General features: G+C 40.7%; 1 protein-coding gene and 1 long non-coding RNA gene across 2 annotated transcripts in view; one reads left to right on the top strand and one right to left on the bottom strand.

The window, feature by feature from the left end:
- LOC107266000 overlaps positions 1 to 12,471 on the top strand; it is a 33,567-nt gene extending 21,096 nt beyond the window's left edge. Inside the window, exons 2-3 of the mRNA XM_025083252.1 lie at positions 7,023 to 7,225; positions 9,307 to 12,471. Coding sequence (XP_024939020.1) covers positions 7,023 to 7,225; positions 9,307 to 10,806 — 1,703 coding nt within the window. The 3' untranslated portion in view covers positions 10,807 to 12,471. The remainder of the gene's footprint in view (positions 1 to 7,022; positions 7,226 to 9,306) is intronic.
- LOC107266001 lies at positions 385 to 2,414 on the bottom strand. Its single transcript, XR_001537321.2, has 2 exons — positions 2,032 to 2,414; positions 385 to 1,860 (listed from the first exon to the last, which is right to left on the bottom strand). It is a non-coding gene; the product is annotated as an uncharacterized LOC107266001 (long non-coding RNA).
- Positions 12,472 to 12,587: the final 116 nt, after the last annotated feature.

The raw sequence follows: 12,587 nt of genomic DNA, 5'->3' as shown, positions 1-12,587 counted from the left end.
ATTAGGCCCCCCCCCCCCCTCCCCGCTCGCGTCGTCGACAAACACTTTCCATTGTTACAATTGCACGCGCTACCATTTTCCCGCATCCTTCGAATGCTTGTGAAAATATAACGAACCAATCAACGTGCTGTAATTATTTCACTGGGTGCATTCACTTCCTGTTAACGGGCATACCTACGTAGAACAATGTCTTCGCCTTCGTTGACAATGCGAATAGGTCTTAAGGCGAAGAAAAACACGATCTTATATAATATAACATTAGACTAATGCTTCATTAGACTGTTGGTATTATCAACAAGGTATATTTAATTTTATGTTCCATACTTCTAACTAGACCTCGACTTTTTTTTATTTTTTGAAAATATCGTTAATGCTTCATTTTTCTTTTTTTTTTTTAATTCTCACTTTCAATCATTTTCTTATATTTCATCTCCGTTGGTTCTTCCCTTCGCACCCAAGAAAGTCAGGCTTAACTGTCCGGCCATGCTCGTAAGGCTGGACGCATGAACGCGCTCTAGTGGGACGCTATAGATATTGTAACGACTATGTGGAGCGGATGCGGGCTGGGAGACGGTTACATTATTTATTGTGTGTTCACTTAATACCTTTCGTGTACTGAGATATCTTCTCACTGGTACAGGTTAATGGAACCTATTAATAGATCAGTCCGTAGCATTGACATTACGAACAACGATAGACCAAATTTCATACCAGCTATTATATACTTTAGGTATTTACGTAGGACCCAGGACAATTTATACTTGTGACAAATTACGATCGGTGTGTTTTAAGTTACAGTGATAACTGATAAGAAACTCATTAAGGACCATTAAGAATATTCCTAATTAGACGTTACCACCGGGTACCTTTCGATTCAACGTTGTTGACATTCATCGCTAACCCACTTTACACCATTGTCGTTGAATGAAAAACATTTTTACTAATGCGACTACCCGGAAACGTTGAAATTCCATGTGATTCATTGGATTAGAATTTTCTTGGGTTTCCGGCTTTCTGAATTGCTCGAAGATTTATCGAGTGTAACGATTATCTCGCGAACTGTTTTATGCAATTTTTTTTTTTTTTTTTCTGAACAAGGAAAAGTCTTGTTACGTCGTGCAAGAACTTTAGAATTTTCCATCACTTTCTAATATTTCTATATGCTTATGAATGGTCAGCAGGAAACGCGAGTATTTTGGTTGTTCTGTAAATGAAAAATTTACATGATTCGATCGTGTCATTAAACTTTGTATTATTTCTGTACGATCATTGAAAAATCGCTAGGAATTCTTAGCGTAAGTCGTCAAGGATTACAGGGAAACTCTGTCGCCATCTAGTCTGGAAACGAGGATGCGTCTCTGTTGAGAAACGTGACTGGTGTTCCATGGCACACCCGCAGCATTTCTAATACCCGTTTGCGACATAAGGGTGTGGACTTGGTTGAACAGCACGGAGCGACTACGTCAAATTTAACTTGTAAATCGTCCTTAAAGACTATCAAATGTTTCCGTAACTATTTTTCACTTAAAATTCCAAGATCATAATATCACCTACCAACGTGCATTATTTCTGTAGATAATTAATTTTTATAACAATTTTTTTTCCTTTAAGACCACAAATTTCATAGCTGTTTCTCCGTCCTTATTTATATATATGTATACTTTATTTTTTTGTCCACTAAAAAGATCCCTAACAAATTTACGCCTTCTTGCGTTCGCTCGACGGGATTTCGTGCTGACGTCAACACAATTTAAACATTTAAGATAAACGCGCCTTTTCGTCGCCCACGTTTTCCCACATGAGATAAGACCCGCTGCATCTGCTGCTGCTAGGCAATTGCACCAGCATTCCACGTTCCTCCTGGATGGATGTAACAGAGAAGAAGTAATCGTCACTATCTTTTTTTTTCTTTTTAAGGTCCAGGCAAACATGCATAGAAATCGTTTTTTTTTCTTCTTCGAAGAATAGATTTCTCGAGATTTTTTTTTTTTTTTTCATTTCGGGAATCTAATGCAACTTTTCTGCACTTACCTACCCGCTGTTCGCTCGTTATGCACTTTGCTTCTCGCTACGCTCTCTCCAATTAGAGGATGCCGACAATGTGATGTGCACTGGATCCCCTTTCTTCGTTCGTTTCTACAACTTCGAGATGCGCTTATACATATACAGTACGGATAAAAATTTTGCATTCTCAATTTTGCCAATGGAACTTGGCTCACTTTATCTTCCCTGTTAATGCACTTTGCCTTGACGATACGCTCTCTCCAATTAGAGCAAACTGAAATGCACGCTGGACCGCTCTCGGGATGAATAATATACAAGCCACTGTCTATGGTACGTTACATACGACTGTCGTAAATGGCGACTTGTGTGTACTTGGCCAATTAAAAGCATGCATTCGCGTCTCGCCGCGTGAGTGAGGAACGGTTACTCATGAAATGTTTTAGTACGTAAATGACACACTGTATAAGATATATCATAGAAACATTAATTACTAATTGAAGAATATGCACGCACGCATATGCGGCGCTCTCGGGGTCACGATAAGTCGATGACTCGAAAAAACGAAATTGTATGCAATTTTTTATTTTCTTCTTTAAATTTTGCAATCTTTCAAGGAACCCGGAAAAAGTGCCATTGTAATATTTTTTATTTTGAAATCGTTCACGGTGATCGCAATGCATAATAATAATAATCGAAGCATACATTTTTTCTTTACTTGGAACTCATCAATTTACGAAAAAGGATAGATTCCTGGAAAATATTTTCTTTTCACGAACCTTAATCGTTTCTCGTTATTAAAAATATATGCTTCTTCACGCAATCGCGTGATCGATACGTGACGGTGGACGATACCTGCCATACGTGCGTTCCTACATCAATCATCGTCATTATTTAGTATCGTCATCGTCTTGAGAGAAGGTCGCCTTTGTTGAGTTTCAATGATGAAAGTAATGAAATTGTTTTGCGAATTAGGCGAACTTTTCATCTTTGTTGTATATTTCAGAAATTTAATTTCGATTCCTTTACGCGACCTTAGGTCAACCCGTCATTATAGAAACCACACCCATTTCTTGATTAACTGTCGCGATTTCGATAGTGGAACATACAGTCTTGTCGCTTTCGTGTAAACAGAAAACTTTAAGATTGCGCTCACGCTATTAGACACTATATCCGATAAAGATAAATAGACATATATATGAGCGATTCCATCAGACTTCAGCCACCCGTATTTTATCTGCTGTGGTACGTGGATTCGGCCGTTTTTAGGTTTAGATTACTTAAAAAATTTTTTTAATATTTTTTTATTGTAGATACTAAAAAAAAAAGCAGACCTTTCATTTTTTATCATTTTTTGATACAATGCACCGTCTCCGGGATCTCTACGTTCAAAATAAAAATGTAGCATAGCAAATAAAATACGGGTGGTTGAAGTCTGATGGAATCGTTCATATACATATATTGTGTGATGTAGTATAGTGCATATTGTATACATACATATGTATAGGCATGTACCGCAGGAAACATTACTGTATATAAAATATCGGTTGGTTATTATTTGTCGTTTATTGGAAAAAAGGAAAAAAAATGAAGTAACAAGATTTTTAAAAAGATAAACGTATCGTGAGTTTCGTGACTAATCATGAAGGTCATGATCAAATTTTCGTACCAAGATAGGTGTGCCTGGTAATAATTAACCTTAGTAGTTTGAATTGAGTGGAAAAACACGAAATAGCCAGGGGCTATTAAAAAAAAATTCTCCACTGAACTCGACGATGATTCATCCCGTAATGAGTTTGAAAAAAGCCGAAAAAGAAAATCCCAAGTTAACTATAAAAACTACACTTTTGTAAAAACTGACGTAGTCCGTGAATTATTTAAACTATTTTATGGTATGAAAATCCTTTGAATTGATTTAGAAAATTCCAAAATTTTGTAATAATTTCTAGTTTCACGTCCTTACATAGATTTCAATTTAAAAATGCATATCATGAATCATTAGCATATAAGAGTCACGATTCTTGAAAATTTGTAAAATTATCCGATAAAAATAAATTGTCGACATTGAAGTCATTGACGACTTTGCAAAATCTGTCAAACCTGCAACAATGACGTTACGTCAACGTTATCAAGTTTCTCTGGGATACGCTTTACACGTAAATTCACATGCGCACTGACTCCAGCCACATTCAATAAAATGAAAGTATTTTAATAAAATAATAATATAACAGCAATAAATATTTAATTGCTATAGAAAAATTAAACATAAAATAGTCCTTAGACAATTCCGTGTCGTAAATTCGTATTTTAACGGTAAAGATCAAAAACTGTTTTTCGATGCCTTACGAGTCGATACGTAAACTCGTACGTGCTCATTGTACGTACACTAAAGATACAAGATCAGTCGCCTTAAATCAGCAAGGCCGAAGAGTTCGAGCCCCTCCCACGTGTTTCGCAAACCGCATTCCTCGTAAACCTACATTACTCGAGTATTGTCTTATTGACCGACTCAATGCTTGCACTGTCAAACGTCATACGCATTATACCGATCTGGAGAAGATAAACTCTTCCATTAAGATTTAACTCGGCCTCGTCAATCCTATATCAAAAATCCAATAGAGTCATACGTACAAGTACAAACGACTCGTATCACTCAGATTACCATCTAATCTGTCTGATTACTCTAGGTTAATCCTGAAATCATTAGTAAGCCAAGCCCATGACTGTTGAGTCATTGTAAAAACAAAAACGTAACATAGTACTATACAACAAATTTTTTTTTCAAATTTTCCTCAATTTTCACTTCTCTTTCAATTCCTCCATTTACGCGACATCGGGTGGTCAATAAACTCCCAAGATAACTTGGCCTATTTCAACATCGCTATTCGTTCTCCGATTATGAGCTGCCGGTAACGAGCTCCCCGTGATCGCAGCGACCGGTTTGCTTGTGAAATGGCCTGATTTTGATCTAACGGTATTTCTGTTTGTTTAACCAATTGTTGTTTTACAGACTGGTACGATGCAGCCGGCGTTACAGAGATCAAACTGGAGCAGATCAGATCAGTTGCTCTCGTGAGTAGGCGCCTTGTTGTTTCAGTCAGTCACGGGGTGCGCGACGTAACAGTGCGTGTAACCTGAAATTGAGATGAGACAGAACGAAAGTGAAACAAAGGTTACGGGGTTACTAAACGTTCAAATAATTAAAGCTTATTGCGACAAGATCAAATCAGACATAATATGCTTCGAGGCATCCGTATACTTATATACCTATATACCATAAGATACACGTTATATAGATTTTCTTTATGTACCTCGTGGTTTTCCGGATAGAGCCCGAGAGCATTTTGCGCGCTTAAACGAGTGTGTAAAACATTTTTTTGTAAACGCACATCACGACCGCAATGTCATTCGAGACGCCAAGCGTCCACCTGACGTCGCGTGTCATATATTTTTTCCGTAGTGCATACTCAATTAATTATATGAATTCTCGGCACGCAGATTTTTCAGAGCTACGGATATCGCGTGTAGAAACTCAAAGACTCGTAAAGAGACGCAAACAATAATTAACGAGCAGTATTTAACACGTAAAACTTTATGTGTATCACTTGGGAAGGACATTAACTTACACCAACCCTTAAAGAACCACCGTAAGCGTATTCCGGGTCTGCGCTTTTACCTGCCAGGATCTACCGCGTTACTCATCAAAAGAATGCAGCTTGATAACGTAAAACTATGAGCCTCTCCATATCGACAGTAAAGCACTTTCATGGGGCATCGTAAAGCTAACCCTTGCTAGTATAGTGTACCGATGATGAAATATTCTGGCTGGGTTAAAGGAGGAAATATATGGCATCGTCAAAGGTTTCTGTCAGGTTTGATTGCTGCAGTAGGGCATTACGGTCCAGCATGCAGGACGTCGCGAGGTATCAAAATATTCATTCAGCACCGTGATGGAAGTGCAAGGAGTTGGTGGGACGTAAATAATAAAATGGCATAGCGAACCACCATGTATATTTTTATGGGATTCAGCTGGCTCGTCGGTTATTTTTAGAGGTTATCCTATAGGTATATAGATATAGAATCTGTCTACCGTGGAGATACATCCTTGTGGTTTCACCATAAGGCAAAAATAGCAACACGGTGACGAAATCTTGGACAGATATAAGACGACTAAGTGCTTGAGGATCCGAGAGGCCCTATAGAATCTCTTCGTATTCTGAGTCGACGAAAATAACGCGCTCGATACTCGCCGGAGCCCATTCGCTCGTCTCGTGGGCAGCGCTAAGTACTGTTTTCGAGTTGGCTCAATTACGTGAATTGAACGAGCTACGGCAAAGCGATGGAATCTTTTGACTCCCACGCATTTACGGATAATTAAACGATACGCCCTGTCTTATTGGATTCTCGTTTTAATCCCTTTCGCGGCGGTATCACATCAGGTCGAGTTATTGTCATTTATTGTTCGCGTGCTTAGTTTCTACTTTTTTTTCCCGATCACTCTCTTATGAACTTTTCAAAAAGAAAATCGTTATTTATCGACGAAGAATTTTACAAATTTTTTTTTGTTGATCGTAAAATATACAACAGATTTATTGAAATGGCATATTACGTGCCCCAGGTACGTTGGCGTTGCAACAGGGAAATATTTTTTGGAGCCTAATTATTAAAATTTAGGTCTTCGAATTTACCTTTATTATTGCATGAAATCAATTCACGAAATTACTTTGCTATTTTTAGTATTTGTTTATATCATGACTACGACGATACTTGCAATTAGTCCTATGCCATAATCGAATACTCTCACGGTTCGAATGTCACGTCTCCTGCAGCATCTCTCTTTCACGGTTCCGCTCATTTTCTGAACTCACGTCGATAGGTACAATCTATTAGTCAACTTTTTTACCATACTTTTTCACGATAACCATATAGAATAAAAATCATATATTCAAGGCCACCGACCCAAAGCAGCCTTCTCAGCCAAAGCAGCCAGCTTGAAGTCATTTTATCCTTGTCTGTTCCAGGTGAACTGTACGTGGAGGATCTAGGCGAGCGAAGGGTCGTATCAATCAGGATGGGTTGGCTGTGGGTGGAAGGTACGCCAATGAGACTTCCCTTGAGAGCTCTGAACCTTCGTCAAGCTGCACCCAGTGTCTGTCAACCTCACGTGCTAGCATTGGGATTCACCCTGAGCAACTCGCAGGGCGATACTCTCGCGACATTCTGGGTAAGTTTAAATTGAATCGCACGATCGACCTGAACTACTTGACGAGTCCTGACCTACGACAGGCTCTCTGAACTTGGCCGCGTCCTTACGAGTGAACGCTCCCACGAACCGTGCTTTGGCACTCTTCCATCCGTTTGCTGGCATTCCAGTCACTTCTGTCGGCCGGGAATGCCGAAGCGAAGGCGAACGGCGATGCTCGAACTGATAAAGACGAAACAAGTAAAGAGGAAAGTCCGATGGTAGCGGAGCTGTAATCCTAGAAATAATTCGCTGCACCACCAGGCAACGTAATTGCATGCAAATGCCTCTATCCTCCACACGATCCGTTTCCTCGCTGTAAACACTTTCTCGAACGTCGACTTCGTTCCCCTTCCGTCGGTCTCTGCAATTTCTAATTGATCGAAAGACGGCATATCTGACGCTGATCACAACTCTGGCATAATTTGTTACGCTTGTGAAATTCGCGCGTTCGTACCAGCCTGATTTTACGGTAGCGGGACGAAGTAAAAATGTGTTTCGTCGCTTGACGCCTGTATTCCACGGTGCTTAATTTAATCGACGTAATTAACGTAGCGGGTGACGCGTCTCTAAATCATTGAAATAGTACCGATAGCAATTTTTCACAATAAATTTCACTTTTCTCGTTATCGTCATCTTTCGCGAGTTTAATTAAATTCCGTATGGTAAGTGGAATTATTATAATGACCGGTTATACAGCCTTTATGAATATTTGACGGTTTCCACGAGACGACACTGGGTCTTGCATTAACCATGGAAAGTAGTCGACTAAAAGTGACTTCGCCACTAGGTGTAACGAGCTCTTTCCACGATTTCGCCATTGTATGAAATAGGATGAAAATGATAAAGCGAACCAAGCACTGTAAGTGGGATGTCGACGCAACGTTAAACGCCAATTCCGGGATTGTAGCCAAGGCCGGGACGCGCTCCGAGAGATGATAAACCGTGGGAGTGCTGGTACCACTCTCCCATGACCCATTGTCCAGGAGTTTCTGCCTGTCAGGATTAGTCACGCCAAGGACGCCACGAGGAGCATAATAATCCTCTTGATTCGTTGGTTAATTTAATAATAATTCGCTTTACCATAATGACAGAACTTTGTTTTGCAAATCCGCACACTACGTTGTTACGATAGATACGCGTAACGAATTACACTTCGTCCTGCCATCCTGTTATGGTTATCTCGCAGTGGGTTGAAGCGTGTCCCTTGTAACAAAAAAATAAAAGTTACTGCTTTGTTTATTGCTGCCAGTATATTGCGATGTGACGTAGAGATTATAAATGCCCGATGAATTATCCTCTAATTCGGCACATACCGGGTACACGGCTTTGAACTTTGAGGATGACAGTCATATTTACCCCGAGGGAATCTTTATAAGGTCATTTATCACTGGAGGCATTAATTATATATATATATATATATATATACAATATATATCTTAGACTTGGCAAGATAAAAGGATTACACGTCATTCACGGTATACCTTCGAATCAATAAAGGTCACCTATCAGGGAATTTCACTATCGTTATGTATAGCATGTCTAACGTGCTACCAGTTTTTCCGACTAACGAGTAAATTCCAAGGGAGTCTCTTGGTCGTCGGTCGAACTTTCGAATTGGCAAAATCGTGTGTCACGCTCAATCTTTGGGGCAACGCGGAACTGCGCTGGGCGTAGCTATTTTAAATATATATCGTTATTGTCAGTAACTTTCCCATTATCCGAAACAGAGAATCTCGCGAGGGCGAATAAACTGTCGTTTCAGTAGTATAAAAGCGCGGAGCCCATCGTAGCTAATGTTGCGTAACGCCATTGCAATCAATGACATTAAATCGTTTCGTATATCGTGCCATCAACGGAATGTACATATGGAAATCAGAGTATGAAGTGTGGAATATGCATTATAGATATTAAGGAATTTATTGCGTATACTATGTGTATACATGATACCTCTTGTCTTATACTGTACCACGATGCAAATTATTTATATTGTATATTTAATTTTCTTTATATAAAATTATTAAATCGGAATTTTTTTGTAATGCAAATCTCTTTGATTTTAGGCTGATACTGAACCTGTTTATTGGTCCTGGGTCCGAGCGATAGCTGCCGAGCTGGTACGTCAAACTCCATTCCGGGCTCAACGTTGTCTCAACTTCCTGGAGATCCTGACGATCTGTCCCAGAGGACCAGTACCACTTCCGGACAGTCCCGTGGAAACGCGTCGAAGATCCAGAAGTGAATTACGATGCTGGCTTCGGGATTCGCCCTGCGACACTGACAGGAGTACCAGCATCTTGGAAGAGACCAGAAGACGCGCCAAGAGCGAATTACGCGGCTGGTCCAGCAATTCCAGTGACGAGGATCTTCTCGGTGACTTTCGTAGTATTCCGACTATCCGAACGAAAGCCGAACCACTTGGCAGGACCTGGGGCTGCAGCGAGAGCAGCGAAGGAAGTGACGACAGTCTTCCTTGGGGCGGTGGACAGTCGAGCGTCGATTCCGTGGATTCTGCCAATTCGGTGAATTCCATAAATTCCATAATTGGCATCCCGAGTCTTCTCAGTCAGTCGGAAACGAGGGAACAAAGGATACAGCGGTACAAAGAAGCGAGAAGACGCGAGAACGAAGCCAGAAGCAAAAGAGTCCTCGAGGAGGACGCTAGGAATCGACGTGCCAGAGCTGAAGAGAATAATAATGTATTGCCAGCCAGAGGTTGCCATTCTAACGATAACCAGGAAGCCAGGAAACGCCTCGGACCTACGAGGGAGTCAGTAACTGACTCGGATCGTCATGAGAACTTCAGAGCTAGGACATCGGATAATGATTCGTCCCGTAGACGACCTCCTGTCAAACCTATCGAGAGCTCAGTGCGGTTCGAGGACAATGACACCAACAACAACTGTAACAACAATCCTGTAGTTAGAACTGATTCGGGTGAACGTAGAAGTCGCGCGAGGGAACGTCGAAGTGTACGCGAGAAAGGACATTCCGGAACGTCCTTGCAGATATCGAATTCTTCCTCGGCCTTGGAGACTCTGCAGGAACGTAAGGAACGCTTAGCGTCGTCGTCAAGGATTCCCGTACCCAAGCAAACGAAGACCAGAGACACCAGTTGTACGACGCAGTTGCCCAGGTCGCCGACTTCGCTCTCCGTTGTCGTGGAACCTCGCGAAGAAGACGTGGCCAGATTACTAGAACGGTGTCAGAGAGTCGACCACTATGTTCCCGTGAGGGATAAGCTCACGCTGTTCGAATCCTTGTCCAGGCTCGGCGGTAGACTCGCCAGGAGTACAGAGGACCTGGGTAGGAGCACGTCAAAGCCAAGTCCACGTGGCAAACAACGTGCCAGGTCGTTGCATGATCTAAATCGTGGAAATAAGTCACTGCCGGTGCGGGAAATGTGCCGTTTCTTCGAAGGTGACCTGGATGATCAGGATATCGTGTGCAACGTATCGAAAACTAGATTCAGTGATCCTGTCACCCCTACCAGAGGACCCTTCAATGATTCCAAGGATGAAAACTTTACTAGAGTCTCCGCGAGAGGAAAATATTCGAAATAGAAAGACTTTAAATATCTGTCACCACTGTGAATACTCAGCGAATCCATATTGAATCCTGGTGGAATAGTAAATGGGATCCATCAAGCGTATAGTACTGTACAATTCTCTGGTAGAGTTAACTAGTCAGTTTGCGCATGCAGGATCGGCACTCGTATATTTCCCACTCGTTATTGGACTCTTGACTTTCGCTTGCGAATTCCGTTATTATCGTTGCCAGTCAGTGCGTACTTTCATCCGTTTGATTTTTCATTGGTATACGTAGATCGCGGGGATAACCGATTAATGACGTTACCTCTCAATTTACACTATATCTCAAAGCTGACCGTATTTCAAGGACTATGAAAAGTCGATACAAAATTTCTGTACATAAAACAAAAAGGATTATACGATAATTATATATGATAAAAAAAAATATTCATCACGTTAAGCGTTGATTTACGTGAATTCTTTTAATTTATACACGTTAAAGTATCTTTCGGGCTAATTAAAGTGATTGGCCTGATATTTATTTTCGATCCACGAAACGTATTTTCTATTTATGCTACAACGATACTCGTGTGTTTCTGGTTCAAAAGAATGTAATATCGTATATTGCACGCAATTGATTTCACTTCTCGTTTCACTTTCTATAGTTGATGATGAACGATCTGCCAGACTTTGGGGAACGAGAGCGACTCCTTCTTGTTCCGATGGCAAATGTTAATTTCCGCTGACCTTTAGCTATTATACGAGAGCGAAAAATTCGGGTCAACGCAAGAAAGGAGGTGCGTGTTTTATCATGCGGGTCCCAGACAGACGTATCATACTTTCGCCCATCGCGTTACGACGTTACGTTACAAGTTTTGATCGCGTGACGCGCGATTCCTTTTTAATCTCCTGTCGCGCGTTGAGAATTAGCGACGATCAACTTTGAGTCGTCGAAATTAAAGAATAGCCAGGAGTAATAATACAGATAATTGTATATCTATTTATTACGTGTTCCCATTACTTTTGTATTGTGATCGTCGAGTTAAGGGAGAAAAAATTGTAAAGAAAAAAACAAACTAAAGAGAAATCAAGGAAATGGGATAATAATGAACGGAACGAAGAAAAAAAAAAGTAAAAGCATTAGTCGAAGGGATAAAAATTTTCTTGACTTTTCAAGAAGAGTCCGCTGCTTGACAACGTTACGTTTATTATTATGATCATTATCATTACCATTATTATTATCGCTGTCGCTTGAACTACAAGCGTTATTTTCAAAATTGTATAAAGCGTGTAATATTTAAGTCGCCTTAATCAAAGAGTAGCTTATTTTTGTATCTCGAGTACAATTGTATGACAATGTACTGGCGTTAATCAGTTGCGAAAGCCTGTAAATTATTATTAATAATAATAATTACGTGACGCGCAACGATGATAACCCTGTTAACGTTATGAATATTATTTAGGCACTTATTATTTAAACACAACGGCGCTGACTCCTGGGTCACGCAGACCCACGGCGTCGAACGGCGCTCCTATAAAGATGCCAAGGCGATACGCTCGTTGCGGTATAATTATTGTCGCAGGGTTTAATCGTCGCGTATTTAATTAATTAAATAATTAATCGACGGCACCGCCGTTCGCCAAAGAGGTCCTCTAGTCCCTTCGCGGTGTATTCCAATGACACCTTTCTCTCTCTCTCTCTCTCTCTCTCTCTCCCCCTCCCTCCCTCTTTCTTCATTATTTTTTTCTTCTCTCCTCGTCACTCCTCAACTCCAAATCCTCTCCCAATTCGGTGTATTCCAATGACACCTTTC

Source organism: Cephus cinctus, unplaced genomic scaffold (assembly GCF_000341935.2).
Source record: "Cephus cinctus unplaced genomic scaffold, Ccin1 Ccin1_scaffold0269, whole genome shotgun sequence".
Taxonomy (NCBI): domain Eukaryota; kingdom Metazoa; phylum Arthropoda; class Insecta; order Hymenoptera; family Cephidae; genus Cephus; species Cephus cinctus.
This window is presented reverse-complemented; position numbering and strand designations above follow the sequence as displayed.